Raw genomic sequence first — 27,032 nt, 5'->3', positions numbered from 1 at the left:
CCCTCCCGTATCCCATGCTGAGACCCCACCCCCACCCCCACACCCCGCCGAAAATGACGAGGTCTGCCCGGCACCCTGACATTTCACTGGTCTAATATTCAAGGGCAGGTTGGCACAGAGAGACCCTCACCTCAGCGCCCACCCCCCAAGGGACTGCTGCTCATCTTTCTTCAGCTCACATACTTTCTTCCCAGAAGCCCCTGTGAACAGTGGGGACCACGCTCCTGTTCTCAACCTTCTACAGCTAGCACTTCCCCTCAGGGCACTTGAACTACAGTTTGTCAAGTGCAGCGATCTTGGCCGGTTCCCCAAAGAATGTCCTCCCCCCACCCCCTCCGTGTGTCCTGTGAGGGCAGGGTGGGCGCCCGGTCATCATATACCCAGCGCCTGGCACACAGCAGGGTTTTTAATGAGTTCAGCGTCCGACAAGGGTTTAGTGTGTGGTACACAGTGGTGCCTATAAATGCTCCCTCTGCTCTTTTGCAGACCTACTGGGCTAGGACTGCCCGGGGGGTTGGGCCCTAGAGAGGTCAAAGGGCCAGATGAGAGAGGGCTGCAGGGGGACTCTGTGTTAGGTGGGACTCCGGCCCTGACCAGTTTCCCAGACCCAAACTCCAATCCCTCAGGGGAGAGGGCTGGAATTCCTTGGTCAAGAAAGCTGGGGCCAGGGGCGCCTGGCTGGCTTGGTCGGTAGAGCATGCCACTCCTGATCTCGGGGTTGTGAGTTCAAGCCCCACACTGGGTGTAGGGATTACTTACAAATAAAATCTTTAAACCAAAAAGTTGGGGCCAAATTAGGTGAAACGCTGAGTTCTTCAGGTTTCTCTTCTGCAGGCCCTAAATGCTCTGGGGTGTCCAGGGGACCCCGGAACCCACAAAGCTACACAGTGGCCCTCACCGTCCAGGGACAGCCATCACCACCTGGTACCACAGGCCGGTGGGGGAGGGAGCTGGGTCCCCTGGGCCCTTCCTCTCCCCGCTCACCCCGCAGTGACCCCGCATCCCATCCCTGTTCTTAGGGCCGAGCCAGCCCAGGCAGGGGGAGTAGCTACCGGGCAGGTTGAATCCCGGCCCCTATACTCAGTACCCGTGTGACTTGGTTCAAATCAGCCACCTTTCTGAGCCGCAGTGGTTCTGGACAAAACGGGGGTATGGGCTGCCGCTTCATGGGCTCAGTGTTCCATACCAACACGTCCTCACTGCCTCGTGTGTGCCGGACTCCAATGCGGGCACCAGGGACCAGGCAGGAGCAAGAAGACGAGGCCCCGCCGTCCAGAGCAGCCACGCGCTGGGGAGACAGGCCCTCGGCAGGCAGACAGGGGCCCGCACCATGCAGCCAGGCCATGAAAAGCACCAGGAAGTGCGTGGCGCAGCCAGGGACCCTGGTCTTCAGCCCACATCCCAGCAAGGCCTCCCAGGAGTGAGTGTGTGAACGCTGAGAAGAGTGTCTCAGGCAGAGGGAACAGTGGGCACCAAGGCCCCGAGGTAGGAGTGGGCACAGCTGCTACGAACAAGGGCAGCTGGAGAAGACACTGGAGAGACAGGCTGGCCCCTGGGATGAATGGGCCAAAGGCATGGCCCTCGGCACAGCGCGTGGCGAGAACTCAGTGACCACTACTTGTGTTATGAGAATGACCATAAATCGGGGTGAGGGAAGGATGACAGTTGGTCAGTGCCCTCGGTGAGGTAAGAGAAGGCACCACCCAGAACTACGTTGGGTCAGGGCCGAGCAGGTGTGTGCAGGAGGGCTTCCTGGAGGAGGAGGAGCCCCGAGTGGGTTCAGAAGAACCGACAAGGGCTGGGCGAAGGGGTGTGGGGGGATATGGCATAAATGGGGGTGCATCCGGTGTTGCCAGACGAGAACAATGCTGGCAGGGTGGGAGTGGCAGATGGGGTGCCTAGTGCCCCCGCCGAGGAAGTGTGTCTGTATCTGTGACAGGCTGAGTAACAGCGCTGCTCCTGACAAGTGAGCTCACGAACGGCCCCTCGTTACCCCTACAACACCTTGTCAACGAAGCATGAGTATCCCCACTTCACGCACCAGGGAGCTGAGGCTCAGAGAGGTAAAGGAACTCACCCAAGGTCACAGGGGCAAGAAAGGGGACTAGTCAGGACTGGAGCTCAGCTGTGGTCCTACAACCCTCTTCTCCACCTGTCTGTCCCTGGTGGGAATGCCACTGTCGGGGGAAATGCAATGACAGGTGGAGGGAGGCTGAGAGAGGACACGGGCGGGCCCATAAGCACCAGCAGCTCTGAGGCACCGGCCTCCCCTGTCGGGCAGTAAGATGTGGAGCCCCCCCCAAGCTACACCTTCTGGGTCCCTGGTGTCCGTGGGCCAGGCCACCTGCTTCTCTTCTCCCTGCCCCAACCTCTACCCAGCCTGGCCCAAGCCAGTGTCCTCATCTAAAAAGGAGATGATAGCAGTATGTGATTTTTAGAACTATTGTGAGGATCAAAAGAAAGATCAATGGAGAAAGTTCCCGACTCATATTAAGGGCTCAGGAAATGTTCGGTTAAACTGGGGAAGGTCATGGGCACATTAACTAGGATTTGGCCATAAACGTGAAGTCTACGAAATGGCTAAAGACAGGATCCCTGAAGGCCACCCTCTGACCTTGGATCATGGATTGTACGCCCCAGTTCCCTGCTGGACCTCCACATTACAGAAGGAGCCCCAGCGCGGGATGGGGCGGGGGGGCTTTTCCCGGGAAAAGCACAGGACCGGCGGGCCACCGCCCGCATACCTTCTTTGTCAGGGCTTTGGGGAGGGTTCCGAAATGGGGCTCAGCTGCTCTGTCCACCGGGTTGTTGATGTCCGAGGGGACAGACTCCGTCCTCCGAAGCCTAGGTTCTGTTTAAGAAGGAAAAGAGGGAACCGTGAGCAGGGAAGCAGATCAAGCTACGGCAAAGTACACCCCAAGCCCAGAAGGCAGACGAGAGCACTCACGTGGAAGGAAAGATATTCTACACGCAGGGGCTTCCTTTGTACACTTGTTATGACACTTCAATCTGGTAAAGAAGGCGGCAGGGTCAGTGCGCGGAGGGCCACTCGGGGCTCCCAGGGCAACACTCACTCGTGACTGCCTCAATCTCCACGCCATTTCTCAACAAACATTAGCCCAGAAGTCTGGAATATTCCACGCTGATCGTCCTAGCAGTGTCTGTTGAGACGTTCCCAAGGTCGTCTGCCTAACCTCACAGCAAAGCAGTTTTAATTGTCATTTTATCTTTTGTGGGTCACATGTCTTTCTCTTCTCTAAAGAAAAGGACACCCTCCACGCACAGTCAGAAAACTGGAGACAAAAATCTGAACTTATGAGAAAGATGAATCAGAAGGAGAGCGTCTACATGACCATAACATTCCAGGGATGCGAGCGGTGGCCCCTCCCGCTGCATTTCAATATGGGCCACATGGTCTGAGGGTCAGCACGGGCCCAAATGGAAAGACCTGGCCTTCAGTTTGGTCCTGCCTGCTGCACCCTGTCTTGGGGTTCTAGACAATCAAATGGGTTGACATTGGGGCCCTACCAACCTCACACCACGATCATCGGAGAGTGTGGGGCTCAGAGGTCATTCTGTGCTCTCTGTATGAAAGGCATTGCTTGAAAGGGAGCGGGAAGTCCCCAATTTAAAGGCAGGAGCCACAGAAGACCTAGACTGGTGGAAAACTCTGGCGTCTCCTTGGTGGCCAGGGGAGTCACCAGGAAAACACAACTTATCCAACAGACATGCATGAGACCTGTGGCCTCTGGTCTCGCGGGAGCCTAAGCGCCTTTCCTACACAAACTAGCTCAGAATCTGGACACCATCCTGATAGATAAAGGACCTGGAACCATCTGCCCAGTTGTGAAAATGAAGCCCAGAAAGAGCAAGTGTCTTGTCCCAGGTCACAAAGCAATGGAGGGGCAGTGATCTGGGAGCAGTGACTCCAGGTCCGTCCTCTATAAGCAACAGAGGACACTCTACCCCCCCCCCCCCCCGCCCACGCTGTTCCCTTCCTCGTCCTTCTGTCCTACAAGAAAGCACCATGGTAAGAAACAAGAAAGCTGGGTTTGTATAGAAGCAACATTCTCCCTGAACTCTCCTCTTCTGTGAACGCCATGAGCCACTGTTTTCACCTCCACCTGACCCTTCTCCCCATCTTGTGTGCTATCACGTTAAGGTTAAACTTTAGAACTCCGTATAGTTTCCAGAACAGTCCTCCCATTCCTCTCGGACTCTGTACAAGGTGTAAGGCCTGGAATGCTCTTTCTTCCTTGGTCTCCCTGGCAGACTTCTACTCATCCTTCAAAGCCCACCCCCAATTTCCCCTTCTTCTGGGAATGCCTGGCTCGATGCTTCCTTCATCTCCCTAGGGAGGGCTGATCATATCATGGTGTGCTGAATGGGATTATAAATAGCAGGTTTAAGAATTCTCAAAGGGAGGGGCACCTGGGTGGCTCAGTAGGTTAAGCGACTGCCTTCAGCTCAGGTCATGATCCTGGAGTCCCAGGATCGAGTCCCACACTGGGCTCCCTGCTCAGCAGGGAGTCTGCTTCTCCTTCTAACCCTCCCCTCTCTCATGCTCTCTCATTCTCTCTCTTTCCCAAATAAATAAAAAAAAAACCTAAAAAGAAAAAAAAAAAAGAACTCTCAAAGGGGCTCCCGTGAACTCTGACTTAACCTAAGGCTGAGCATCAAGTAGTAGGACCCCTACTGAACCCAATGTATGGAGTTCACTCATTTCTCCCACCCCTTCCACCCTCCGCACATCACCTGCAATGCTTGCATTTCACTCCAAACATCATGCTCTTCTGACACACGTGGCAGACCTGGGACAACCAGGACTTGGTGGAGAACCTGCAGCAGGGGGACATAGGAAAATGCTCCCGTGGCTGGGAGACCAGAGCCCGGACAGGGGAGGGCGCCCAGGAAACCAGAAGACGGAGGTTCATCCCGGAGCCACCGGTGCCCTCTCCCACGGCAGGGATGCTCAGGGCCACTGCTTGTTCCCAGGGCATTCAGAGTTCCCAGCCACAATGTCATCCTTGCCAAAATCCCAAAGTCAGCATGGTCACGGAGGCCAGCTCTCTGGCAGCGGCCATCGAAATTACAAGTGTGCATACCGAGCGATTCCCATTGTAGGAAATGATCCAGGGGACACTCCCGCGGGTGTCAAATGAGGTACAGACAAGGTTATTCCCCGCCGCGTGTCTGCAGCAGTAAAAGACTGTGAACAGCCTATGCTGTTGAGGTGTGCAGGCGACTGACTGGAAAGTACAGTCCAACCACACCATCGGACACCATGAGGCCAGAGAATTAAATAAGAAAACCTTTCTGCGCAAATATGGAACGATCTCCAAGTTACGTTATCAGGGAAAAAGTACATGACTCCACTTATATGATATTCAAATGCAGGAAGAAGTAACCAATGAGGACAGAAGTGAACAGTAACCCCTGGGTGGTAGTGCTATGACCCTGGAGGGGTAGAAGATCAATTTCTGGGGTGCTGGATGCTCTGGAGCTCCACCTGTGGGGTACACATGGGTGTATCCATACATAAAAATGCACTTGTGCTCTCAGTTCTACGTAAATGGTGCCTCCGTCTTTACAAGAAAAGAAGTATAGAACAGCATGTTTAATACACGTACGTACTTGCTTGTATAAAAATATCTCAAGAAACTGCCAAGATCTGCCCACAGGGGGACCCAGAGGGCTGGGGGCAGCAGCAGGAGGGGACCGCATAGATACCCTCTCTGTACACCTCTTGAATTTCGAATGTCTTTCAACCCAAACTAAATCAAAATTTTAAAAATGTAAAAACACAAAAGACAGACTGGAAGGAAGGACAAGGGGTTGAGTGGGTGGTACGGCAGAGTCCACAGGGTGGGGAGGCCGAAGGGCAGAAAGAGCTCACATTTTTGGAGGAACAGATTTTTGAAAGCAGAGTCCATCACAGTAACAACAACAAATAGCAACAGTATTTGGGGAACGGTTTGTAATGTATCCTGAACATGAGCTCACGCATTGCTTACAACGCCCCGGGGAGTGAGGCAGGTCGGAGATTCTAAGTACACAGACGAGGGAATCAGAGAGGTTAGGTGACTTTCCCAGGGTCACACAGCTGGGATGCTGTGCAATGGGGTCTGCACCCCAGGTGCCTAAACTCAGAGCTGCATGGCTTCTCTGAGAGACAACTAGGGCCAAGCACAGGGCAAGAGCATGGGCTCTGGGGTAAGACTGCACCAGTGTGACTCCTACAGGCTACTGGCTGTGGGATGCCTTGGAGCTCCCTCGCAGGGGCCCGGGGAGATCATATGTGCGAGTGTGTAGTGCACACGAGCGCTACTGTCTCCACCCAGCCAACATGGGTGTTTTCAGGGACCAAGACAAAGGCACCCATGTCCCCAACATGCCTATTAAGGAGCCCTAATCCTGCCTCTCTGGGATCCACATACTCTCTCTGGGCTTTATTCTCCTCTCACGCTAACAGCGGGGATAAGGGGAGCAGCTCAGAGGTGTCTGAGACGACCTCCCCTCTGCAATCTTGAAAATAGGGCAACACGGCAGTCAGGTCTGGGCCTGAGAAAGTCCAAGTGCTAGGAAGGGGTGTGGGGTGGGGGGTAAAAGTTGTCCCAGGCCAGGGAGGGACCATGATTAGACTGAAACACTTCAGACCATCCTGAGAGAGAAAGAGAGGCCTGGAATCTGGGTTTAATATACCAGGCGGGTGTGACAGTGAGCCCAGAACCTGGGTGGGGCAAGGCAGGGTGACCTGGCAACGTCGCACCAAGAGGGGTGCCGCTGCCCTGCATGGGGGGCAGCCTCTGGAACTCACTGCCACAAGGGGAAGGGAGCAGCGGTCTGGGAAGCACCCGGGGCAAGCTGCCACAGCCCCACAGCCTCTGTGAAACCAGGGGCGCCCGAGACAAAACAAACAGCAGCCGGCCGATCCCGGTGTCCCTCACATACCAGATCTCGGGCTGGAGTCTGTGCTTACACACCAGGCACACCCCAGGGCCGGACAAGTGAGGCTCAGCTGCGCGGCACCCCCTTTTATCCTCATCACAGGACTGGGGGGAGTCTGGTTTGCAGAGGGGAAAACGGAGGCTCGGAGGGATTCCTGCCCACAGGCGTGCAGCCCACGGAGGAGGAAAGGGTGGGGCTCCCGTCCTGTGCTGAGCAGCCCCCTCACAGCCTAAGAAGACCCCACTGGGTGTGCCACGGACGGAGGAGGGAGGCCCTGTCCCCATCGTGGTGCAGCAGCCTCTCTTCCACGAGACTCCAGTGTACAGGGATCAGCCCTGACGAGGCTCCAGAGGGGCCTGGGCGACGGCCAGAGGACTCAGCCGCTATCTTACGGGCAGCATGACCTCAGGCAAATTACTCAAGCCCTCAGAGCCACAGCCGGGTCTCCACCTCTGGGCAAGAATTCTGGGCCAGGGACGCCTGGGTGGCTCAGTCCTTAAGCGTCTGCCTTCGGCTCAGGGCGTGATCCCAGGGTCCTGGGATGGAGACCCACATCGGGCTCCTCCACTGGGAGCCTGCTTCTTCCTCTCCTTCTCCCCCTGCTCGTGTTCCCTCTCTCACTGGCTGTCTCTCTCTCTGTCAAATAAATAAAATCTTTAAAAAAAAAAAAAAAAGAACGCCGGGCCAGACTCCCAGGCTCACTGCAGCAGCACTCACGCTCCAGGCGGAAACGAAAGGCCGCCCCAAGTTGCAAAGCTCTTGACAAGCGTGCCCTGTGGTGTTCCCCACAGCCTTTGGTGGGGACAGCCAGGGCACAGGCGTGCCAAGGCGCCGCTCTGCGGGGTGTCCAGCGCGACGAGATGCCACGCAGACCTGCTGTCTGTGGCACACACCAGCCTCACGGTGCTGAGGCCGAGCCTTCGGGCTGGTCCACGTCACAGGCCCACATCAGCCCATGCCAACATGACCGGCCACCAGAGTCCCCAGACGTTGTTGGAAATCCAGACTGCCAAGCTGAGAACTTCAGGGATGGGCCAGGGGAGTCTGGGGTTTCAAAGCTTCGTGGGCTCTGATGTGCGGCCACTTGTAGGCCCCCCATGATCTCACGCTGGATCTGCAGGAAGCTCTCAGCTCCTCCTCCCTGAGACTGGGACCGTGTTTCTCCTGAGACCTGTGTTTTCCCTCGGTGCAGGGGTGGGGTCGGGGAGGGTCCAGCCAGCCCATACAGCCACTGGTGATGGGCAGGGGTTCCAGACGGGCACAGGGCTGTGTTCACCGAGGTGATGGACAGACCAGTAGCAAAGAGCCCCGAGAAACAAGGATCAGGACAGACCCCTCCCCACACGATGAAAGCAACCCCTCAGTGGGGGCCCCAGTCCATGCAGGCCCCAGCCCAGCTCTGGGCCCCCTCCCCGTCCCAGCCTGGCTCACCTACCTGTGAGTCACCGACAGCCCGATATCCCTTCGTACCATCTGTGGGGATCCGTGTGGGAGGTCTGCAGGGAGAGAGGCCAGGTTGGGAAGGCTGAGAGGCCCATGTCCGTGGCCTTCTAGATCAGAGATCACAGGCTGGGTGGGTGAGAGGACTTACTGAACAGTAGATAAAGGTGTCCCTGAACATTCAAAACAGGGACAGGCCACGGAGACCAATGGGCCAGCACAGTTACCCTCATGCCTGGCCCTGCTTCTCCTGGGAACGTGACTGCCTGGTCTCCCCCCATGGTTCGGAAACCATCCCTGTGTGGCTCCCAGCTACAGAAGGAGGCAGCCTTGAGAGGCAGAAGGCAAAGCAACGGTGAGGACAGCTGTCTCCACCGATGTCCACCTCTCGCACTCCCGCACGGATGTATCCATACGTCACCGGCTTGCAAGGGCTTAATGTGGGTCACTCGTTTGGTGGGCAGGAGGTCTCTGGCCCTTGGCGGTGGAGGGTTTGAGGCTGCTTAGCACGTCCTGTACCTTGATAGCTGCAAGCACCTTGAGAATTTTGCTCTGAGAGCCTCCAGTGCCAGATGCTGGCAGGCAGCGCAAGGACAAGGTGAAGCTTTACCACACCCCGACGTGGGCCAGCCCCCGGGGCTTCCTGAGGAGTCTCACTCGGGCCCCGAGTTTTGAGATGAGCATTCCGTCTGCCTTCCTAGAGGGGACCCTAGGCTCTCCCTGTCCTAATCCTGGGTTCCCCGTTAGAATAGCATCCCCAGTGTTCAGGCCTTACAGGTCAGGCAGTGGGGCAGCTGGAGGTGAGCCTTCATCTATGGGCAGCCCACGTGTCCCACTGCCTCCTGCCCCTCCTCTGCCTGGGGACCCCACTCCTCCCCCTCCTCCCCGGCCTGCTTCTGCCCCTACTCAGCATAGCCTACCTCCTCCTGGAGGAGGGGTTCTCACTACGTCCTGATGGGCTTCAAGGGTTCTGGGAATCCTATGAATTGGTAAGCTTTGTGGTCTTTTCTTTGGAAGGAGGGTCTAAACTTTTATCTAGTTATCAAAAGGAACCATAACCCAGGAAAGTCAGGAACGTGGTGCTTGAGGGATCTGCGGCTGTCTCCTGTCCTCAAAGCCAGCAACACCCCCTACCCCCCGCCGCACGTGCTGGCCTGGCACACACCTGGTGCTCATTAAGTGCTGGTTCACTTAATGCCAAGTCCCACATACCTGAGCACAGAGAGAAGGGCGAGCTGGGGTGCTGACTCCTCCTCCCATACCAAGGGGAGTTTGATCAGAACCAGAAGGGCCCTCTGCTGCCCCGTGATGATTCAAAAACCAATCACACTGCCCCAGCTCTCTCTGGCACATCTGCCCTGGGGCTGACTTGTCCCAACTCCCTCCTGGGACCCACGTCACTGTGAGCAGTCAAGGCCAGCAAAGCACATGGGTCTAAAAGGGGTTAGGCTGCCAGCCTAAGAGAAACGGACTATGGAAAATGAGATTTCAACCATATATGCCACCTGTGGTTGACCTGTAACGTCTGCTGCGGGTGTGGGATAGGAGGGAGGGGAGACGGCATGTGGGCCAGGCAGCAAGTGCCCCGATCTAGATGAAACACTTGCCCTGAAGACCTCGGCCTGCCTCCCCGCATGCTAGGCAAGCGGCCTCACTGCTGCGGTCCCTGCATTACTACAGCAACCAGGAGGCTGACAGGACGGACTGTCCTAGGGCTGGACTGTCCTAGGGCTGCGGGTGCTGCATTCTCCCCCAAGGCTCTGACAACGGCCTGAAGTTTGCACCATGCCCTGGGGAAGGGGCAGTGCAGCCTCCCTCCTTGCTCCCCCTATACCTCCCTGGGGGTCTTGCAGCCAGCTTTATTTTGGCAGAACTCCAGCCTATTATCCTGCTCCCCACCCCGCGCTCCCCCCCACACTCCGCCTGGTCACTAAGACCCTAGTGACGGCTTCGTCACTCCTCTTAGCCAGCTCAGGATAGGACAAAAATAAACGGCTATTTCGCTCAGGCCCAAACCAGACGTCTCTGCATTTCCACTGAGACAATTCAAAGCAGACCCAGAGGCATGGTTGTTTCCCTCTGCTCTGACTTAGGAGAGAGAAGCCCTACAGCGCAGCCAAGTGCGAGACCCTGCTTCCAAGCTGGAGGTGGACAGACGGAAAAGGGTTCGGGGGCCTCCGGGGCTCCCTCCGCCCCTCCCAAAGGGGCCTTCCCATTCACGCCCTCCAATCTCTTGGGGCCTCATGCAGAGTCAAGCCACGTTCCTGCCTCCGGGTTGCCTCTCTCCTGAAAGAGGGGTCCCAAGACATCAGCTCATATCCACCTACACCAGACCGACGGCACGTGCCTCTGGGTGACCCCAGCAGCCCAGCACGCAAGGCTCCCTGCCAGAGGTCACCTGTGGGGATGGCCAGGGACAGACAGGGCCTGAGTGGGGACTGTCCACGGCCCGTAACGCTCTCCAGGTCTCAGCTTCGCAGAGAGCAGCTCCTGGCCGGGCTGAGGTCACCCGTCCTAGAGTTCTGTCCTGAGGCGGTCCCCAGCACCTCTGCTTCTGTGTGGTGGAAAGGCCGAGCAGGCTGAGGGAGGGTCAAGGAAATCCACCCCTGATGGGGACAGCAACACAAACATGACTCCCGGGGAGCAGAGGGGATGAAAATGAATCACTCTTACCAAACCTGCAGGAGACAAAAAGAGAGAGAAAGTGGGATGATGTCACCATGCTGGCTCAGTGTGTTCTCCAGAACCTTCCCCCCTTGGGAGGGAGAGGGCAACATGCTCAGGTAAGGGCTTTGGGCCCCTGGCGCATGGGGCAGGCTGGCTGCATGACTGTGGGGATGATTCCTCAATGGAAAGGGCTAGAAGTTACTGCCCATGGGTACCGGAGCCACCCCTGTGCCGTGTGCTTTCCTACGTTAGCGTGTCTAAGCCTCGCCAGCCATGCAGCCCGCTGGGGTTCACTCCACTTCACAACCGAGCAAACAGCCTCACAGTCTCCCAAGGTCACACACCCACCAGCGGGGACACCCCGCCCAGAGCCCCGCGGGGAGGGATGCTCAGGCTCCGGGCGGAGAAGGGGAAGTGGCTGGAGCAGAAGGACGAGGAGAACAGCTGTGAGAACAGCCAGGTGGTCCTCAAGGAGGGGCAGACGGGGACGTGCCCTGAGCAAGCCTCTCCAAGGGGTGCCGCTACCCCAGGGACAAAGAGAACTGGGGGAGACCCAAGCCACCTAGTCTGTCCTGTGGGCTGAGAGCAGCAAGGTGACCCGAGTGTCCATGTCACTACTAGTTCTGGTGGCTCTGTGTAGACACAACTCAGAATCCCAGGGTGAGGCCAGCTCCCCAGCTGTGGGATCCGAGGAAGTGCTGTCATCTGCCTGAGGCTCTGTTCTCCACCCAGAGCCCAGAATGAGACCAGAGCCCTTCTGACGCTCTTCTCAGGGGAAGATGAGAAACAGACGCACTGGGTTTATGCACTGAGATGGCCTCTAATGACCCACGTCCGTGTGTCCCCATGGTAGTTATATAGAGCTCTCTGGGGCAGGAGGATCCCCAAGGGGAAGAAGGCTGCAGTCCCTTCTGGGGGGTAGAGGGGAGGACCAGGTCCCAGCAGGACAGGCTGATGAGGAGTGGCACGGGAGGTCATGGCATGGCTTTCTCTCCTTGGCTGACACACTCAAAACCATCAGAGATGTTCAGGGCCCATCCCATAAGGGACCCAAGACAGCCCGCACTGGGACAGCGGGAGCAAGCCTACCCAAGACTGGAAAAGGAGAGCCCATGTCAGGAGAAAAGCCAAGTTCCCCAACCCTAGGAGGCACCCAAAGAAAACTCGCTCCTTCCCCTCTGCCCTGCCCACAAGAGTACACTGACGAGGGCGATTCTTACAATGGCAGAACTGACAACGACCTAAAGGTCTGTCAGGAGGGGAAGAGAGAATTAAACTATACGATGCAATGACCCAAAGAAGTTAAAAAGATGGGTAGTTTGAATAATTATAGGTATATGCAAAACTGATAATCTGGTTGGCTCTGCAAGGGTAATGGGGTGACTGAGGAAAAATGGTGGGGGAACCGCACACCACCGGCCCCTACAAACAACAGGAGCTACGAGGCTTCTGCATCTTGGCCCATGTCACTATTAGTACCTACTTAAGTACGTAGGTTAAGAACATTTTTTACGTAGAAGGGTAAGATATTTTAAGATGTATGGACATGAAGTTCTCAGATATCAAGCTAAGTGGAGAAAAATAGGTTAGGGGTGTCTGGGTGGCTCAGATGGTTGAGCGTCTGACTCTTGGTTTCAGCTCAGGTCATGATCTCAGGGTCATGAGATCAAGCCCCACATCAGGCTCTGAGCTCAGTGGGAGTCTGCTGGAGATTCTCTCCCTCTCCCTCTGGCCCTCCCCAGCTCGTGTTTCTGTGCTCTCTAACGAATAAATCTTCAGAGGAAAAAAAATAGGCTCTAGAACAGAATACATGGTATTTGGTAATCATTAGAGGTTTTAGCCAGGTATGCCAGTTCTCCCCATCTGGGCACATGGGAGAATTACATTTCTTGGCTCCTTTGTTTGGGTGGGGCCACGAATGGTGAGTGGAACTTGCAGGAATTAACTAGTATGTAACTAATTAATGTAATGCAATTAACTAGTGTGTAACATCTAAAATTCTTTTTTCCTCTGTCCTAGTGGAATGTTCCAGACAATGTTCCAGAAAGTGGCTGTTCTATCAGCCTGGGACCTGGAATGAGGCCGACCCACAGTAGACAAGTAGCCAAGAGCAAGAAATAAATCTTTGGTGCTTTAAGACCCAGAAAGCTAAGGGTTATTTGTTACTGCAGCATAACCCAGTCTATCCTGACTAATGCATGGTACCATTCCGCATGCGCGCGCGTGTCCAGAAAGAACCTAGCAGGAAGGATTCAGCCCAAACTGCTAATGAAGCCTGGAAAGTGGACTGAGAGATGGAGGCACTTTTCACTTTGCACCCTTCTAGGTCGATTGATTTTATCTGTCCTTATAAAGTAAAGCCCGTATTTCCTTTATGATGAGAAAACCGTAGACAGAACTTTCAGGGGATGGCACACTGAGCACCAGCCTGGCGGGAACACTCACCTCATGGGGGAGACCTCGTCAATGCGGTTCCCCAGCTGAGACTCGTGGGACTTGCTCCGGGTGAGCGTGGGGAAGCTGGGCAGCAGCTGAAAGACCTTGCGGCTGGGTGGGGGCGGCGTCCGCGGCGGCTTCAGCTTGGTGTGCCTTCGCAGCTGGGGTGTGGTCGGGGGGGTGATGAAGCTGTGCAGGGCCCGGGGGGTCAGCCGGCCGCTCGTGTGCAGGAGGATACAGGTGTCCGAGATGCCCTCGCAGGGGCCGGGGATTGGGGAGTCCGAGGTGGGCAGGGCAGACACGGACACGGAGCGTGGGCCCTGGGTGCTGCCACCCATTCTGCCTAGCGGGGTGCTCCCCGGGGGCCAGGGCAGGCTGGCCGGCGAGAGGTTGTCTGCGGAAGGCCCTGAGCCGCTTTCCCGCCGGGCATCCAATGAACTCCAGCCCGAGTCCTCTTTGTGCTCCCCTCCTGTGGGCCAAGAAGTGGAGTCACAGGTGGTCGGAGCTAGAGGGACTTACAGGTGAGGTGGCCAGGGCCCCGAGACGGTAACACCTTGCCCAGGGCTGCGAGGCAGGCCTCGACTCCCAGCCTTTATAGAGGCCTCTCATGCACACACATCACCACCCGTGTCACCTGTGACTGTGAGGCCACCGGCTCAGATATTACTGTCCCCATTTTCTAGAGGGGTAATGAGGCCCACAGAGAATGGGCTCGTCCAGAGTTCTTGCTGGCAGGTCTGCAGGGAGCAAGCCGGGAAACCCAACCCCAAAATGGGTGACCTCAGAGAGGGAAGTGGTAACTGATCTTTACGAGTCAGGAAGGGGAAGCTGGGGTGCTTGAAGAGGATAACTCCATGTCAAGAAAATTAAAACACCAGGAAAGCAGTGTATCAACCTTCAGTAGTCACCTGCCCTGGGAATTTGCTAGCAAAGAGACACGGTTAGAAGAGGATCAAGAGCCAATTCCTTCTGAGGGGAGCTCGTGACTTTTGGCTGCCCACACAGTGGACCCCCCAGACCTTGAGGCTCTGGGCAGTTCCAACTCAACAGCCCAGTCTGTCCATTCATTCAAGCACATGCTGGATGCCAGGCGTCAGGCCACGACAAAAGACATCCACTGTGCTCGAACAGTCCGAAGACGGGGACAGCAGGGTGCTGAGACAGAGACGTCTGCCCTAACTAGCCTGGAGGTCGGGGGCTTCCCAGAGGAGGTGGTGCCTGGGCTGAGTGAGCTGGAGAAGAAGGTGAAGCAGGGGCACCAGGCAGAGCGAACAGCACATGCAATGGCAGGGAGTACGTGGCACCTTCTGGTAACCACGAAGAGTTCCTCGTGCCTGGAGAGGTCAGGACGAGCCAGAGAGATACAAGAGGCGAGCTCAGGAGGGGTCTCCGAGGCCTCGCTAAGGACTTTAGGTCAGAGTTTATAAGGGATGGGGAGACACTGCAGGGTGGGGGCAGGGAGAAAGGGGCCTGTCTACAGAGATCCCATTGTGAGGAAGGAAAAGACGCCCCCCTCCACATTTTACCAGTGAGGGGAAAGTACAGGGAGGCAGACGTTGACTTAAGAGAAAACGAACTTCCACACTGGAGTTATTCTACTGTGTGCTTTGTCCCTGTCTCGCTCCGTCTTCCCAGCACAACAGGGAGGATGGGACCGCTGCCGCCAGGCTGCTAAGCAGGAGGTGGGACGGGAGGGGGGCCCTCGGTCCTGACCGCGGCAGTAGGCCTCCTCCCACAGACTCCTACAAATATGGCCCAGCCTGGCGAGCTGAAGTGCTCTCTGTCATGAGAGACGCTCCAGCCCAGCCTGGACAGCCACTTATCAGGGATGGTAGAGAGAAAGTGGCCTTCCCAACGCTCAGGGCTCCTCGTGCATGCCCTCCCTCCTCAAGCACCCTTCCCCTACTTCACTGCCTCGGGACTTTCTCTTCAGGAATCAACTCCACGGACTGAGTGACTCAGTCTGTGTGTTCCTAGCGTTTGCTCTTGTAGAAACTGCAGCCACAACTGGAACTTAGAGACTGGCCTCCCAGAGGCTCTGGCCGTCTCTCACTGAGGGGATGGAAGAGCGAGTTCCGTGACCCATGCACAGGTCTGCCACCCGAGGAAACGAGTCCCAAACGCTTCACATGCCCATTGAGTCACCGCTGCTTTGAGCCCGCCCAGGGATGGCAGATGGGTCTCGACGCGCACGCCAACCCCAGGTAACCGGCAGTGGCTCTCGAAAATGAGTCTGGAGTTGCTCAGCAGGGAGAGCTGGGGAGTGATGAGAGATGTGTGCTATGGATGAGGGACACGAAGCATCAGCAGAAATGATTTCCCTTGTTCACCGGCCATTGGCACAGTGAACCATCCTTAACTCACTTTTCTTAAGACCAGGGGCCACAAGGCAAATGTGTTCAACATTTTCCACGACCCCACAAGGCTAATACTGAAAGCAGCACTAGTATACACCAGGCTCTGGTCTAAGCACTTGACCGTCATTCATTTCATCCTCACAACAATATGATGAGAGAATACTGTTATGACCTCCACTGTACAGATGAGGAAACTGAGGCACAGTGGGGTTAAGTCACAGACCATGGTCCCGCGGACTCTAAGAGTGCTGGGCCCAGGCAGACGTATTCCATGGTCCCTCTTTACCGCAACTAGACTACTCTTACCAAGCTCTGTTAGTTGCAAAATAGACTCTGACCGCGTGACCTGAGAGGCAGGGCGATCGCGGAACCCACCCGGTCCCCAGCAGGTGCCCCAGAAGTATGGTCATCGCTGGGCAGACCCGTGTGGGCGAGGCGTGGCCAGGACCCTCTTGGGGAGGTTGGGGTCCACAGCTGAGACCAGATGAGAAGGATGTGGAGAAGACCCTCCTCTGGGGCGTGCCAGGTGTGGGACCCCAGACAACTCCCCCAGTGCCTCCGACGCTCTAGCTATAAGAGGCGCTCCCCACCACCACTTACAAAGGTGCTGCCACACACACGTCAAGTGCCTGGCTTCATAAATTAGCACTTAAGGAGTTGGGGATCTCCCTAGCTCGGCACCCATGATAAGCGGTCATCTACCCAGCACAAATAGGTCACCACCCCTCGACTCCTGGCCCCTCCACAAATTCTTTACAATTCAGGCATAAGGAGGGAGGGCCGAGAGTCACCCGCCCCAGTCCCGGCTTGGGTGGCAAGTACTTCTAAATTTCCACAACGTGGAAACAAGCTAGCCGCCCGCAAAGACTGCGGCTGGAATCCCAGCTCTGCCACCCACTGCTGTGTGTCCTCAGCGAAGCCCTGTCTCCTCTCTGGGCTCAGTCTCCTCTGTAACATGTGGGGATGAGAATGCAAACTATGTCTCTCTCATGTTTATTCTTCGGCACCTGCTGGGAGGCCTGGCCTGTCGAAGTCTTCAGAACTGAGTGAAGCTCTCTCCACACCGGGCTCTGTGTTCAGAGGACTTGGGACAAAGGGGTCCAGGAAGAAATCAAGCCCAATCCCCTCCGGGGCGGGGAGGGGAGTGATCAAGGAGAATACAAACCCCAGTAGCTTCCTTAAGCCTCAGGCAGCCAGAAATAAGACAGGTGGCTCAGAGCATTAGAAATGGGACTAACTCGGGGCGCCTGGGTGGCAGAGCGGTTAAGCGTCTGCCTTCGGCTCAGGGCGTGATCCCGGCGTTCTGGGATCGAGCCCCACATCAGGCTCCTCCGCTATGAGCCTGCTTCTTCCTCTCCCACTCCCCCTGCTTGTGTTCCCTCTCTCGCTGGCTGTCTCTATCTCTGTCAAATAAATAAATAAAATCTTTAAAAAAAAAAAATGGGACTAACTCCATTCATTAGGCTCACTGTAAAGCCTTCTCAGTGTGGTAGTGGGAACGTTAAATCACGGCATTTAAAGCCATTTCCAAGGCAAGATTTAAAAAGCCTGTCAATAATTCCCGAGGAACTCCTCATAATGCCAGGATGACACACTTTGCCTGGGGCGGCCGTGTACACGCTCACAGCTGAAACACCATACCATTTCTCTCATCATGCTTCTGCCTTCCAAGCACACAGCCCAGCAGCCAATGGAGACAGGAGCAGGTAGGGAGCAGGCTGGGGGTGAGCCGAGGTGGGGAGGGGGCTGGAATGCAGGGAGCCGAGGGAGGGTTCGGAGCCCAACAGGTGTGCTCAAAAGAGGGGAAATCACACAGGGCCCACCCAGTGGACCGGTCTGGGGTCTCTGACGACGGCAAAAGCTTCCCCGGGTTCATCCTAGCCAGAACAGTTGGGGTGCAAACCCTCCATCTTAGGTCAGGCCACTGTCTGGCCTTTCCACGCCACCCCAGAAACTCTGGGCCACACTTGCCCCACCCCTGTCAGTGGCCCCAGAGAACAAGGACAGGCCTGGAGAGGGAAGGCTGGTGTCCCAGCCCAAGTGGAGAGACAGGGAGCCAACGGGGCTGGCCTCAGCACTGGGGAGGCCGGTCCTACCTCCCAGACCTGTCACTTTCCGCAGGCAGGCAAGGGCATACTGCAGGCGGCCACACTCCTCGGCATTAGCCCCATAGCGCCGAAGCGTCTCCTTCACCTTGACCTCATTCATGTCCAGCAGGGCATCCAGCGTGAGCTCGCTGAGGATCTCCTGAGGAAGAACAGAAGGGACAGGCGGAGAGCCGGTGAGCAATCAGGCCGGCCCTGGCACCCTCCTCATCCTCTCCATGGCCAGGGCTGGGCTTCCCCGCTGAGTGGCAGGGGCCAGGTGCTGGCAGGCCGGCCTCCGGACCAGAAGCCACCACTTGTCAGAGGACACAGGCAGCCGGCTCTCGCCCCCACCCCCAGCGCTCCCAGAGACAGCAGCTGAGGTTGAGACGCCAAAGCTTCAGGGCTGGGGTGGGGGAAGGACAGAAAAAACAGCAAAGTTACGATGAGGGCACTCTGCCCGCTTGTTTCTTTTTATGCCTCTGCACAGAAAAATGATGAATCATGACAACTTTTTAGAATGACAAGAACTTCAGATAAAGACGGCCCTTTGCAATTTTGCTCTATCTGAATTAGACAAGACAGATTCCAAATAAAACTGGCTTAACAGAAGGATTAAAAAGAATTAACCCTCACCAAGCGCCGTCTAGGCACCTTATTTCTCAGTCAAAACCTTTCAAGGGTTCAAGGTAGCAGAGAGGAAGGGAGAGACTGGGGTGTGACAAGGACTCCATGTGGACTCTGAGGACGGAGGGGCCAGATGAGAAGGGACGCAGGGCACTTCTAGGAGAGAGAGTGCCCCTGGCTGACCAGCAAAGAAAAGGGAGCCTCAGACCAACAGCCAGAAGGAACTGGCTTCTGCCAACAACCCCAAGGCACCTAGACCCGGCTTCTCACCAGAGCCTCCAGGTAAGAGGCCGGCCTTGCTAACACCTTAAGGTCTTAGGCCTGGTGAGATCCTACACGGGGAAGCCAGCTGAGTGGCCTGAGCCCTTCATCCTGCTCTCCTCCTACAGATCCGTGAGCTGAGAAACGGGGGATGTTTTAAGCCGCTATGTTTGTGGTTATTTGTTAAACGGCAACAGAAAACTCATACAGAGGGGCGCCTGGGTGGCGCAGTCGTTAAGCGTCTGTCTTCGGCTCAGGGCGTGATCTCGGTGTTGTGGGATCAAGCCCCACATCAGTCTCCTCCGCTATGAGCCTGCTTCTTCCTCTCCCACTCCCCCTGCTTATGTTCCCTCTCTCGCTGGCTGTCTCTATCTCTGTCAAATAAATAAATAAAATCTAAAAAAAAAAAAATTGGATTATCTTTCTAAAAAAAAAAAGAAAACTCATACAGAGAATGAATATTTGAATCAAGGCCTGACTTCAAAGCTTGTGCTCTTTCTTCTCATCAAGGAGGAAGGAAACCCCTCCGGCTCCGACTGCTCTGAGCCTTATGTGATACCAAGTCTGGAGCAGACCCACAGAAAGATGACACATGTCTCTGGCCTCAAGTGATTTGCAGGTAATTGACATAAAAAAACAAGTCACTGCAAAGTACTATCATATGGCCTAGCACAGAGAAAGCTCCAAGAGCCACCTGACGGGGTCGGGAAGGGAGCGTGGGATTGGGGATCAGGGTTTTTCTTCCTATTCTTCTTTGGCCCCTTTCTATATTTTCCAGATTTTCTATGTCAGGAAAGGCCAGACATCCCACATCAAACAATTCACATAGAGCTTGCAGTTCTTCAGAATCTAAGCGGATTTTCACTGATGTCAGCAAGCTGTGTAATTTTCTTTTAGAAGAGTTATTGTCAGTTCACGCTGCTGTAAATCGTAGACGCAGGTGTTGACCTGAACCTGATGGAGATACCCGCAGTGAGTGCTAAGAGCAACGGTCTGGGCGTTTTTTGCGATGCTGGTGGTGGGGGCCACGGCTGAGGCCTGGGGTCTGGCCATATCCCACCCCCACCCCCCGCACCTTTGTGTCCTTGTCCGTATATTCTTTATCCCACCCCCACCCCTGCACCTTTGTGTCCTTGTCCGTATATTCTTCAATCTCCAGGGCTGTGGACAAGAATCACATAGCTGTTTAGAGTGATTCACACTGAAATTTGGAAAAACAGACGCGAAAGAAGCACCAAGCAGCTCATCATCGGCTGGACAAACCCTTGGTCGTCAGAAATCCTTCCAGATGATAAAACAAGAGCGTCACAGGAAACCGCTGATAACGGCACGGACAGGAGGCTAGTCAGATAAAGGTCCCCAGGCAGCAGCTTTTGTTCAATCCCTGTGTCTTCCTTCACTGGCCTCTGAGACGCTCTTCATCAAAATGCAGTTTTGACATCTGTTCCCCTCCCTCTACTATGAAAACCAATTTGGCAATATTGTCAAGAACGAATGGCAGTGGCGTGGAGCTTTACGCAACGGCACAAGACGACCCACCACCCTTCCCTGGAGTGTCCTCAGAGCTCACCAAGCCTGCGGTTCCCCCAGCCTGTGATGACTCAGCAGTTCTCCAGAACAGAGATGCAGAAACAAGCCTAGTAAACCCAATCCCCAATCTAATTATCATGCAAATAGGGATTTTCTTCCTTTCGGTCTTTCTATTCCTCTCCTCCCCACCCACACCGAGTTTGCAGTTCTCAAACACAGTAAGTACTTTATTATGACGAGCCATCTGCCAGGACAATGCGCCCAGTGCTTTTGTATACGCTCTTGGCTCAGCACCACCCAGCAAGGACACACAGGCAGCGAGGTGCACCTGCCAGAGACCTCAGGCAGGGCAACTTAAGAAACAGACAGACCCACGTGCGTGGGACCCCAAGCTCCTTCGACTACCCCCCTACCCCCATCATTCCTCAACCTGGCAAAGCCTTGGGGCACAACAGTTACCCCGAGGGGAAATAATTTTTTTCAAAGCAAAGGAATTCATTTCCACCTACTTTTTGGGGAAAAAACTATTACTATGAAATGGAACTTCTTTGTTCTTTATCAAAGTGAAGTAATCCCTTAGGAGAGAGAAAGAATATGTTCAAATCCATTCCTTTAAAAAAAAAAAAAGGAAGAAAGAAGGTATTCCCTTGAAGTTTCAAATTAGCTGGAAAGTGTCTCCCACTGCCATGAGGCTTCGTGGATCAGCCCACCACACAGGAACGAGGCAACAAAGGCCACCTTCCTCCTCCTCCTCTGCCCTCTCTTTATGCTCCGATTCAAACCAGGGGCCGGCAAGACAAAACTCGGGGGCGGGCGGGGGGACTGGGGCAGAAGAGCCAATCCAGGGGCCCATTTAAAATCGGAGCTGCTCCTGCCTCTCCCAGGATGAGCCTAGCTTCCCGGGGCGTGAACTGTGCGTGTCCACCCGTGACATGAGAATGCTAGCACACGGTCATGGTCATCGTGTCCGAGGGCTCTTCCGTTCCAAACCCCTCCCCCTCCTACAGGGTGAGATCACCGAACTGGGGAGAGGGACCACCCCCACTCGACCTAAAAGCTGCAGCCAAGAAAGCTAGCCGCCAGTCAGCAAGTTACCTGGCAGAGTAAGAGTCTCCCATACACAAGCCTCAGGGCCAGGCCGTGGGAAGAAAGGAGACCAGGGGGGATGTGGCCCTCTTGATCCATCTTTTATTCGAGACAGAAGTAGTAAAGACACTTCTTCTCTTCACTGGACAACAAGGAAGCCAACAGCAGCAAGGACAACGCTATAATCAGAAACCCACCCTCTGCCTTTGCTCAGTGTTGGGGTCTGAGGGGAGGCAATGGAAGGGTTGCTAAATCTTACTATAAAGAAATCTGGGGGCGCCTGGGTGGCTCAGTCAATTAGGCCTCTGGCTCTTGATTTCAGCTCAGGTCTTGATCTCAAGGGTTGTGAGATCAAGCCTTGAGTCAGGCTCTGTGCTGGGCTGGGCGTGGAGCCTGCTTAAGAGTCTGTCCCTCCCTCTGCCCCTCCCCCAGTTGTTTCCCCCTCTAAATAAGAAAAAAAAAAGGGAAAAAAACTGGATCTTTATTTTAAAATAGCTGATTTGGGGGCACCTGGGTGACTCAGTCAGTTGAGCATCTCACTTTAGCTCAGGTCATGATCTTGGGGGCCTGGGATCGAGCCCCACATCAGAGTCTCCCTCCCCTCTGCCCCTGTTCATGTTCAAACTCCCTCTCAAATAAATAAATAAATTAAGTAGCTGATTTTCAAATGGTAATAACTACTGCAAAACTGTGCAGACCAACAACCACATCTGTGAGGTACACAGAGCCCCAGCAAGGAGACCCTATGAAGATGTGACACCCAAGTTCTGTCTCATCAGCAACTTCTAAAGCTTTATCTCCGTGGGCAAGTGGGGAGGGAAGGCAGCGCAGCGACAGATGCCGTAGACAACACAGCACGGGTGGACAGGCCTTCTCAGTGAGGTGTCCACGCTGGCCCTGGGACCCCACCATGAAAACAAAGTGCCCTGGCCTTTCAACCCCTACAAGTGATTTCAGACCTGAAGTTAACTCAGTCAAGGTGGGAAAGTGCATGAGGTGAGCAAGCACGCTGGAACCAGGGGAATCAGTATACAAAGAAAAGGCATGCCCCCAGCTTTCGGCTGGACCTCCAGCTAGACGGTGGTCAGGCTGGGTGAGTGGCCGGGCAGGCCCTGGGAGTGGCCCTGATGTCTCTTCAAGCCGTGGCCCTACACAACTCGGCACCCCCAAACCTCACACACGGATGTGATCTGCCCACCCACCACGACAGGCACAGCCAAGTCTGAGTTAGGAGTTCTTTTAGACCCCTTGCAACGTCTCTGGATCATCTCTAAATGGAACGCACATTAGGGAATGAGTTTCACCAACAGCTGCAGGTGACCTCACGCACCCACCAACGAGCGGGCAGGCGAGGCTGCTTTGAAGCCCCCTCCAGTCTGAGAGGCCCCACGGTCCCAGGAGGGCCTCCCACCTCCCTGGAGGCACGCGGAAGATGGCAAGTTGTCTCAAAGACAAGGACCTGGACCCTGGGGCTCTCGGAGGGGATGAAGACTGACAGTCCACACCGCTTCGAGGAGGATTCCTGCCCACCCCATCCCAGCTCCTGTCTAAAAAGAAATCATGGGGGCGCCTGGGTGGCTCAGTCGTTAAGCGTCTGCCTTCGGCTCAGGGCGTGATCATGGAGTCCTGGGATCAAGGCCCACATCAGGCTCCTCTGCTGGGAGCCTGCTTCTTCTTCCTCTCCCACTACCCCTGCCTGTGTTCCCTCTCTCACTGGCTCTCTCTCTCTGTCAAATAAATAAATAAAATAAAAATAAAAATAAATCATGAACTAGAAACCAAGAAGGGAAGACAGTGCTGCCTGGGCAGTGCAGGGGACCCCAAGCTCTGGCTCCGGCAAGGCTCCAGTTCACACCTGAGCACAGAAGTGGGGCAGCGAGAACCTGGGACAGAGCAAGAGCTCCGGAGGACACTGGCTCCCGGCCTCGGCCTGTTCCTTCAAGTCCCGGTTTATGTCCTCTGGTAGGTGACAGGGAAGTTATTCTTCCCGATGACCATTAGACAGCAGGGTTGGGGGAGGGCTGAGGTCACTCCCAGTCTATGGTAATTCACCTGCTGGTTCTGTTCTCTAGAGCAGGAGGCGGGGCCGGGCCGGGCCAAACACAGCTATCCCCTCCCCTCAGCAACTGGCAGCAGGTCACGGCAGGGGCCAAGATGAGTATCAGATGGCATGCTGGGACTTACCGGCAGCCGTGGGGCTGCCTGGGGTCTATACTTAGAAACCTGTGCCGGCGGACACGGACAGTCGTCCGCACTCACCATGGTCAGTCAGAAATCTAGAAATGCCAGGGGCTCCAACGCCTGTTTGTGGGCCACGTTCAAGTACGTGGGGCAGCTCCAGGCAGAATTCCGGTGAAGGCCTGGGTTAAAGGAAGGCCAAGAAGCAAACCCACACGTTGTGTTTCTAGTTAGCCTTCTGGTCCGAGAGCGCAGGATGGGTCAGTGCTGCTGGCTCTCCGGGTCCGTTTGCAGAACCCAGATTTCTGGTGTGTGGGTGCAGGGGCACCCCCTGCCCAAGCCCCACCTCCCTGGCTGTGGATTAGCGAAAGGCCCAGGACCCTTCACCACAGAGGCTTCCCTGGGACTGGTCACACCAGAGAGGCCAGAGGTGGACCCCCAGAGCCCTGTGGATGGTGATGCAGACCCCTGCACACCCCTCCGAGGCCAGGGGGGCAGCTGGGGAAAGAGAGGGGGAAGAGCAAGGGAGTTTCTCTGGCAGCCCAGGTGGGGAGCCTATGTGCTTCCAGTTGGCAAGGCAACACTTGCCAGATGCTCCTCTCTGCCCTCTGCCCATGGCTGGGGCTGAGGGAGAGGGACAGCAAGACTTGGGTGACAACAGCTGGAAATTCTGTGAGGCACGGGGCGGGGGGGGGGGTGGGCAGAGTCAGTGAGGGCCTGGATCGGGCAGCCTTCTGGGGTTTCCGTGGAGATCAACAGACAGCTTTGTCCACAGGGTACTGGCTTGGTCTACAGACCGGTCCTGGGCCCAGTCTCCTCCTATCTCAGCGCCGGGAAATGAGAAATCGCCCCTCTCCCAGGAGAAGCCAACCACTTTCTGGAAGGCTTCTCTCCACCACCTCCCAGCCAGATAACATAGTGCAGGAAGGGCCAGACCTGCTCGCTGGGACCCCATCACCTTGGGCCAGTCCCTACCCCTCTCTTGGAGTCTTGTTTCATCGTTTGCAAAATGAGTGGGTTTGGCTGAATTAGAGTAGTGGCTCTCAACCCTGGTTGCACCCTGGGATTACCTGGGGGCGGGGTGGGGGGGCTTTTTAAAAAGGGTCCTGACGCTCACATTTCACCTCAAACCAATCAAATCAGAATTTCTCAGGGTGGGGACCATGAGAGAAGACAGGCTGCAGGGCCTTAAGTCGGGCTAAAGAAGCACAGGACAGGGAGTGTCTGAGAATGCCCAGTTCAGAAGGCAGGTCTGGCTGGGGTAGGGCAGGGCTACGCCCTGGGGTTGACCCCTGCCTGTCTTCTCATAAGGCTCACACTCCTCCAACTCAACCCCAGCCTAGCCCAAGCTCCCAGATGTCCCAGGAGAGGTCTGTGCCTGCCTCCCTCCCTCCCACAAGACAGGGTGGGGGCTTACAGAGTGGGGAGCCAGGCTGGAATCTTCAGGGAGTGGCTGTCTCTGGCCTATGCATTGGTATGTCTGGGCTTAAAAGCTGCAGAAAGATGGGGCAGTGGTGGGGTAAGGTGTGGAGGTGGACGGATGCAGGTCAAAGGAGAGGAGCTGAGGAGGAGGTCAAGAAAGGCCAAGTGATGAGCCACTTATTATGCCTCTCCTAGGGGCCAGGTGTCTGCTAGATGAACGACAGAGATCAGTGCTTACGGTCCCCATAACATCCTGAGATGGGTGGTAAGGTTCAGAGAGGGTAGGTAACTTGCCCAAGACCACACAGCCCGACTGGGAAGGCTGAGGCACGGCCATCTCTTCCTATTCCCAGCCAGCTGGCCCAGCCTGCGCTGCTGCCCACTGATATGCTCTATCGAGTGAGCTCCTCAGCCCAGGGTAGAGTTTACTTGGGGCCACATCCGGTTTCCCTGGCTCCACATCCCGCCCCACCCCCGCCTGCCGAGCTAGGTCGAGCTCTGGCTGTGGGGTTAAAAGCTCCCGCAGGTGGCCTCCCAGGGTCTTCTCCCCCACGTTCCTTTTCAAGGCCCTTCGTTCTCCTCGTGCCCTCTGGAGGACACCAGTGCTTCCTAACTCTGCCTGGCACCAGATCTCCAGCTTCTGGTGGCATGCGCTGTCGCCCCAGGCGCTGGACCCCCCCCCTTCCTGGACAGCCTGTCTTGTGTCTCCTGTGAGCCCCGAGGTACCCAGAACAGGGATTGGCAAGCTGAACAGAGAGGGAATTATCTTCAGCTTTGCAGGCCATATGGTCTCCGTCAGAGACCCTGTCGTTAGAGCGCCAAACAGCCAGGCAGTATGTCAACAAATGGGTGAGGCCGCATTCCAATAAAACTTTAAGTACGGACACTGCAACTTGAATGTCTATCATTCTCACATGTCATTCAACAGTCTTCTCTTTTTTTCTTGCAGTTAAAAACGTAAAAACCATTCTTCGTTTACAAAGCTATACAAAAAAACAGTGGTGGGCTGGACTTGGCCCCGGGGCACCGTTTGGCAACCCCTGATCCTGGGGGGTCATCCAGCCCCTCAGCAAACACACAACTCTGTTGGGCTCCATCTCCTTGGGGCCCTGCGCCTCACTGCTCCTTCCTTCCCACCTGCCTCTGTGCTGGCAGGTCTTGTCCCCGCCCGGCCCCTCAGCACAGCACACAACGTGCAGAAGGAGACCCAGAGGAGAGGCTTCCAGGGAGGCCCACACCTGCCATCTGGGCCACCTGCATTTTGTCACCTTCCTCTGTGTCATCGACACACATTCCCAAAATGGCTCCTCCAGGCTGCAGTTCGAAAACAGCCAGACGCGTCCAGCGTTAGACACACACACACACACACACACACACACACACACACACACACACACACCCAGCTTCAGGGCTGCATGCTTACCCCTCAGTACGCGCAACTTCCAAAATGGAGACACGAGACACACAGGCTTCTCCAGGAGCAGTTCTCTACACCCAGGATGCTTGCTGATATGGGGGGAAAAAGCCCTATTGCCCACTAGACTCCAGAGTAAGCCTCAAGTCAGAAATGGAATACTCTAAAACAAACAAACAAAAACGAGAACATTCAAAGATAAGACTGGGGTCAGAGTGGGACAGGGGGAGGGTTTGCCAGCAGCCAGAGAGCGACACGAACCTTGGGTGACGCTTGACTTCTGGGGAACTGGCAAACAGGAAAGTCCCTTCCTGCACAAGTAGGGCAGGGGGGGGCACAGCTTCCCCAGAGCAGCAGGCCCTCCCTGGCATCCCTGGTTGACACAGCAGGTGAGAGCAGGACAAGCGGGGGGCAGTGGGGATGCGAGCCAGGCCAGCAGCTGCATGGCGAGAGGCTGCTGAGTGAGGGTGGGTGTCTGAGGGACCCTCCCCACAGGGACACCTCAGAGGGGAGAAGGGGTGCTGTAACTGCCTGGGGACAACAGCCCTAAAACGGGACTGTACCTGGCAAACTGGGATGCCT

General features: G+C 55.7%; 1 protein-coding gene and 1 long non-coding RNA gene across 3 annotated transcripts in view; one reads left to right on the top strand and one right to left on the bottom strand.

Moving 5' to 3' along the window:
• Positions 1 to 27,032, bottom strand: part of KSR1 (kinase suppressor of ras 1) — a 149,294-nt gene that overhangs the window by 26,306 nt on the left and 95,956 nt on the right. The window contains exons 3-9 of one of the 2 annotated variants that reach the window (XM_045773578.2): positions 17,945 to 18,095; positions 13,501 to 13,960; positions 11,062 to 11,066; positions 8,384 to 8,444; positions 4,756 to 4,839; positions 2,948 to 3,009; positions 2,745 to 2,851 (exon numbers count right to left, since the gene is read on the bottom strand). In XM_045773578.2, coding sequence (XP_045629534.1) covers positions 2,745 to 2,851; positions 2,948 to 3,009; positions 4,756 to 4,839; positions 8,384 to 8,444; positions 11,062 to 11,066; positions 13,501 to 13,960; positions 17,945 to 18,095 — 930 coding nt within the window. Of the gene's footprint in view, positions 1 to 2,744; positions 2,852 to 2,947; positions 3,010 to 4,755; positions 4,840 to 8,383; positions 10,300 to 11,061; positions 11,067 to 13,500; positions 13,961 to 17,944; positions 18,096 to 27,032 lie in introns of those variants that run through there. The other variant, XM_087854631.1, reaches the window with a different exon arrangement.
• LOC123777110 (uncharacterized) lies at positions 18,206 to 20,535 on the top strand. The gene is made up of 4 exons (XR_006775583.2): positions 18,206 to 18,841; positions 19,331 to 19,439; positions 19,599 to 19,792; positions 19,980 to 20,535. It is a non-coding gene; the product is annotated as an uncharacterized LOC123777110 (long non-coding RNA).

The sequence above is a fragment of the Ursus americanus genome, chromosome 23 (genome assembly GCF_024610735.1).
Source record: "Ursus americanus isolate L20-20 chromosome 23, mUrsAme1.1.p, whole genome shotgun sequence".
In the NCBI taxonomy this organism is placed as follows: Eukaryota; Metazoa; Chordata; class Mammalia; order Carnivora; family Ursidae; genus Ursus; species Ursus americanus.
The sequence above is the reverse complement of the archived record's forward strand: the minus strand, read 5'-3'. Positions and strand labels throughout refer to the sequence as shown.